The 6,247-nt window shown below is 43.6% G+C and overlaps 1 protein-coding gene across 1 annotated transcript in view; it reads left to right on the top strand.

The window, feature by feature from the left end:
* Positions 1-6,247, top strand: part of fam184b (family with sequence similarity 184 member B) — a 17,803-nt gene that overhangs the window by 1,226 nt on the left and 10,330 nt on the right. Inside the window, exons 2-4 of the mRNA XM_020602185.1 lie at positions 2,543-2,743; positions 4,365-5,030; positions 5,649-5,813. Coding sequence (XP_020457841.1) covers positions 2,543-2,743; positions 4,365-5,030; positions 5,649-5,813 — 1,032 coding nt within the window. The remainder of the gene's footprint in view (positions 1-2,542; positions 2,744-4,364; positions 5,031-5,648; positions 5,814-6,247) is intronic.

The following is a 6,247-nucleotide window of genomic DNA, read 5'->3' as shown; positions in this document are numbered from 1 at the left end:
ATGTTCCTTCTCAGAAGCTTGGATTTGTTTGTCTCTCAAAACCTTCTGCAAACCCTCTTTAGTTCCTTGATGACCACAGTTAAATCTGAAACCCAGAGCGCTAATGAAATATAAGAATCATCAAGTCCGATATTTGGTGTAAGCATTTTCTCTGGGCTTTGGGATTCTCACCATGTGACACATACTTTATTTGAGTGTTACGAGGCAGGGTGTGGAGCAGGAAATGGGTCAGCTGTGGTAACTTTATATATTTAATAACCCCTACTCCCTGTTTGTGCATAAAAATGGAGGCTGACACACACAAAGACTCACACACATGCACGTGGATTTAACACACTTCCTGATGTCTCCCTGTCTCTCACTCCTCCAATCACCCCTCCACACTTACACAGCTCTCTTCCCTCTCTGCCAGTGACAGTGGTCTGCCCTGCTTGAATGGGTGCTGCTAAAGATAAACTAGTAGTGTGTTGGTGTGTGTTTACATGGCAGAACAAGGCAATAGGAAGAAAGCAGGAGCTGACCTTGTAGAGCCAGCTGTTGTGAATATTCATACTTGTGTGTGAACAGACACACACACACACCCACATGAATACAGAGAGATAAGTAGCCTCTGTGCAGACTCACAGAGATAGACAGTAGCCTATTAATTTGTGTGTATATACACCCACATTTTGGATTGGCATCTCTAATTCTGCCTATGTGATTTCCTGTAGCTTACACTGTCACAATGCTGCCTGCTTTGTAATCCAGAACATCCAGTACCCTCTTTGATATGTGTGGACGTATGTGTTGCTGTGTGTGTGGGAGGCAGGGCTGATGTAAGACAAAGTATGTGTGCACGTTTGCTTTTCTCTGTGCCTAACCTCTCCTCTGTGCACCAAGTGTTCACTCTACACCTCACTCCTCTTTCAGCAGCCACGCCTGCACTCACCTTTTTTAATTTCATGCTTTGCTGACTATGAAGTTATTGTCAGTAAGCACGGGCACTGGCTCGGGAGGCTACATGGCCTACATGAATAACATTATTGACTGGCAGGATCAATATGGGAATCTCGAGACAAGATTTACTGTAGCAAGAGGCCCTCACCACTCTCTGACCAAGTTGCCAAGCATCTTAAGAATTTACACCCAAGAAGCTGAATCAAAGTGTGACATTACTCTATCTTTCTGGGTTATGTTAAGGCTGTATGCAGTTTACCAATGTCTAATACTTTTTCAGAACATTTACAATGGTCTACAAACCCTACAGACCCTAACCTTAACCTAACCCCAAACCATGTTGCCACCCTAAAATTCAGTGATGGCTGAGTCCCAACAATGTGAGTGTGTTAACAGGTTTCGGTCCCCATAATGTAAGTAATACAAAGGCACTAAATGTGCAACAGTACTAGCTGTGTACTGTAGACAGAAAGGCGTCTGGGTAAAATATGAGCCCATGTGCCCCCTGCATACCCCCATGTTCATGCACACACACACACAAACACAGTCTTGCAAGTGGGTAAGTGAAACGTCAGGGTCAGTAGGACACATGATAACACTGTAGACATGTGAAGAGGGTAAAGTGAATAGTAGGGTGTTACTGTCTATATTTCATGTGTTAGTCACAGTCTAAATGTGGAAAAGGGAGAAACTTCACACATGCAGGAGACACAGTGCGTGAAGCTGCAGCTCCTGGACTGTATTGGCTCACTGATCTTTGGTTACAGCAGACAAATACAACTTGACAGTGCTGCTGTTTGCCCTCTATTATTTGTGTTTGGAGATGATTGTGTTTCCACATTGGTCAGTGACAGTTTAATATTTGTTATCATAAAGCTGTACCAGTTCAAAAGATTGTCTGTGTATGTGAACTATTTTGTCAGCTTTCCTAGTGTTTGTGCTGTACCTCTGATGTATTAAGAAACAATCCCAAGGAGTGAATCATCTGAATCCTACAGAGTGCTAACTGTAACCATCAGCGTATAGTTAATGATGCAAATTCATTACATTTTGTCAAATCAGCAACATTTTCCTCATGTTCCTCTTGCTGTCCATCCAGTGTGTGTGTGCTCAGAATGCCTTGTATGTTTATATAAATATGGATGATGAGTCACCACTTCCTACCTTTCCTGTCATGAAAAAATGAAGCCAAAATGTTGTGAATACAGGGGTGGCCATCTTGTTTTTGTGATGCATTTTGCAACCAGATTCTGTGCAACTAGCGACCAGAGATAGAGCTGCAGTATGAGGTCACCAATCAAAGCTGTCAAGTCATCTGCAATACACCCCTTATTATATCATCAAATAGCTAAAGTAATAAAAAAATTGGTACTTGTACATAAATAAGCGTGGTAATATCTACCTAAAATGACACAAGGCACGTCTGAGATGCATAATCATGTGTCCGTCAAATGCACTGGTGGTGATCTGTTGCTGTTTAGATGCAAAAGAAAAGCACGAGCCTTTCCTAAAAGAAGATGAACAGATTACAAAAGTCCTATTTTTAGGGCAGAAATGTGAACAATTGTTAAGTCTGTCCCTGTCTGCTGTTGATGCTCTCCAGGTGATTTATTCTCTGAACATGAAGAATGAGGAGCAGGAGGCGGCCCTGCAGGCCTTGAACCATGCCCACCATGAGGAGCTGCGCCGCATCTTGATGGAAACATGTAATGAAGGGGAAGGGTCAGTGCTGAGAACACGCCTCCTGGAGCTGCAGGAGTCTCTGGATGAGCAGCAGAGAGTTGGAGCTCAGGTGTGTGCACATGTGAGTCCTCGGGTAAATCCTAGTTCCCTTATTTGATCGTTCCTAGATCCTCGCTTGACCCAGAAGTTGTCAGTCAGTCAGTGATTGGATGCCTTAGATGAAGGATTGGAGGAAATGATGTCTCATGTCCCTAAAATATTCCTAGCATCTTTTCATATATTTTACATGGGCAGGATTAAGACACAAGGAAAAGAGGCAAGTGAGGGAAATGTAGATGCAATTAAGGGAATTGGGATTTACCCCTTGTGTGTGTCGGTGCGCTCTTACCCTCCTGATCATGAGATGAGCCGACCTTATTGCTGCAGGTTAATGTGTAAACTCCCAGTGTGAGCAGCAAATTAAACCTGCCCCTAATTTGACCTACAACAGTCAGCCTAGTTCAGATAGCCTGTTACTCCACCCAGTCTTCATGTACCTCGTGCCTAATTTACATGCTGTCCACCACAATAAAACATCAACATGAATTATAAATGCTCTGAGCTCTATGGAGCAAATGATCTTAACAACAAAAGAAATAAAAAAATATATACAGACCTTAAGCTTTTATTTTGAAATGTTTTGCCTTGCTTATCTGTCTAGTTTGTTTATGGTCTGCCACTGGTTTTCTGCTTGGGTTGTCATGTTTTGCTGCAAATTCAGAGCAAGTAGATCATTTAGTAGAACAGCTATCATAGGGGCCTTTACAAGAAAACAACCTACACTAGCAGCAAATGCACAAAAAGCCTTTTAAAAGCTATAACTCATGGGCTTTTTGTGAAACAGGGTGTAGACAAGTGTGGTCTAATGGGTTTTGTATTTTTGGTGAGCAAAGGCAGTCATAGTCCTGTGCAGTGTAATGTGGAACATGGGCTAGATAAAACAATAACAGTAGGAAGAATATATATTCAGATTTGGAGTGGACTAGTGTCACTCATTCAAATACTATGAGAATGCAAATGTATAAACATAAAGCTAGACTGTGGAGTTGCAGATCGGCTAGCCTTTTGCTGCCCCCCCAGTATTGTTTCTTATTAGTTTATCTGTTACCATCATATCCGAACATACCTTAGTTCCAGATTATTATAACATTATAACATAATTTAAATGCATGCAGCCATTATATTTGGGCATAGTCTGTATTCCGCAGTGCAGTGATACAAACAGGAATCCAGACTTTTGAAAGAGGAAGTTGTGGCTCCAACCGGCCACAGTATCGGCTGGTAATGATATTTTGCTGCACACTGAGTGTTTGAATGTCACAACGTTGAAACTAATTGGCCTTTATAGCCACAGTATGTCCTTTTTTTCAAATGTTTTGTGTACACAATGTCCACACTGTTCACTCCGGTGGTCTGCAGAGCTCCTAGATTTCAGCACAATACTTTTAGGATGCAGTGGTACTGTACAGGATAATTGCAGTATGAATGTACCAACACAAAATATGCAGGGTGTTGTCAGGCTCACTTGAACGTTTTCCAGTGTTTTTTGGAGAAAAAAACTATTTATCTGAATCACTGCCTTGAGAATTTCTAAAAGAAAAGGATGTCTCGCCTAGTACAGCAGATATACTGTATGTATACTAATTAACCACTGAATTTATGTGTAAGTACAGTGTTTAACATGTCGTCATATGTGCCTTCAGGTACAGGCAGACTTTGAGTGTTTTCGCATCCAAGCGGAGGAGAGGGAACGTGAAACCGAGGCAGAGCTGAGAAAAGGGTTTCAGGACAGGCTCCAGGCTGCAGGAGAAGAGCTCCAGGAGGCCAAGGCCCAGGTCATTGCTGCCCAGGAGGATAGCCTGAGGCTGAGCAATGACCTGGAGAAGGCTCGGGAGCAGATACAGGAGCTGGATGCCAAATGTGAGGAGCTGCAGAAAGCTGCTGATGAGGAGAAGTGGAGGAAAGATGAGGACAGACAGAGAGAAGATGAGGAAAAGAAGAAGGAGGAGGAGAGACAAATAAAAGTGGACATGGACAGAGTAAAAGCACTCTTAGAGGAGGTAGAGGCACTGAAGGAGGAGAGGGATCGAGTGGAGGAGGAGAAGAGGCAAGCATTGAAAGAAAAACGGGAACAGTGGGAGAAAAAGTTGAATAATCTAAATGAGGAGAAAGAGGAAATGAGGAAGAAGATGGAGGCAGAATGGAGGGAGGAGCGTCAGAGGTGGGAGGATAAAGAAGAAGAGGAGAAGAAAGGAATGCACAGCGCTCTCAGAGAAAGAGTGAAGAGGGCTGAAGCAGAGGTGGAAAGCCACCTGGAGAGGCTGGCTGAAAGCAAGAGGAACACAGTCAAACTACAAGAGCGAATACAGGTACACACACATGCTCGCTCATAATGTTTTCTCTTATACCAAAACTAGAATCTATTGCTATGAAAAGATTGGTAAAAGGAAACTGAAATGTAGTCTCCAGTCTCAAGTGCACCCAGCTAATGATAATGCTGATGGGAAAGCAGGGTGGGAGAGAGAGAGAGGAGAGATCTCAACTTGTCTAACCACAGGCTGCCCTCCCTGAGTGCTCTCCCCGCTGCCAGCTATCTGCTAATGAGTAGCTTGAGCAGGATAAATTCACTGCACCACCACCATTACCACCTCACGCAAGAGCATTAAGAAGCCTTACGAGAGCTGGCATAGAGCTGACATAAGCCCGCACAGCAGACCATTAAAGGCTCACAGCTGGACGAGATAGCTCCCTAACTCACCACATTTCATCTGCCTTTTTTTTTGTTGCACTACCTGTCCCTCTAACTTATGTTCTTCTCTCCTTCTTCCTTATCTGTGTCAAACTTGCTGTTGGCTTCTCATGCTCCCTCTTTTTTTCTATTCTCCTGTACCTTTTCTCAACCCACTATACTCCTCTGCATCACCTTCCTTACTTGCCCTGATACTGTACCAAAACTCCCTCCTGACCCTCATGCCTCCCTCTTGGAGGACTTGGAAGAGGAGCTGGAGCTGGATCGAAGGCGTGTGTCCGAAGCAGAGGGTGTGGCTAAACGGGCAGAGGAGGAGCTAGCGGTTGCCAAGGAGAGGCTACTGCTGCAGGAAGATGAACTGCAGAGCAGAGCAGGTAGCTGTTCAGCCGGCCTCTCCCGGTCTGTGTCCACCTGTCTCCTTACCTGTCTACTGGAGAAAGCTTGCACTGGTGAAACTCAGCAGAGCTCAGCGCATTTTCATTACTCATTCTGACTCAGCGTTAATTAAGCTTTCAGTCTCAATCCATTATAATATATACAAAAAATGCAACAAATGCACATTATTCATCCTCCACAAAGGCAAACAGTTTCATCAAAGTGTCATCATACCCAGTCAGCAAAGATGCCCTGAGTTGTATTTATTATATGAAATGTTTTAGGCCATTCTTCATTCAGTATTGATCCATTCTGCTTCTAATATGCATAATCAATACATACATCAATACACTCTGCATGTACGTGTGTGTGTGTGTGTGCTTGTGTTCACTTGGGTGTTTGTTGTTGTGTATTTGGTGTGTGTATGTGTGCATCAGAGGAGCTGCTGCACCGTGGCGGCTG

The sequence above is a fragment of the Monopterus albus genome, unplaced genomic scaffold, assembly GCF_001952655.1.
Source record: "Monopterus albus unplaced genomic scaffold, M_albus_1.0 scaffold54.1, whole genome shotgun sequence".
In the NCBI taxonomy this organism is placed as follows: Eukaryota; Metazoa; Chordata; class Actinopteri; order Synbranchiformes; family Synbranchidae; genus Monopterus; species Monopterus albus.
Note: the sequence above shows the minus strand (reverse complement) of the source record. Positions and strands in the feature narration are given on the sequence as shown.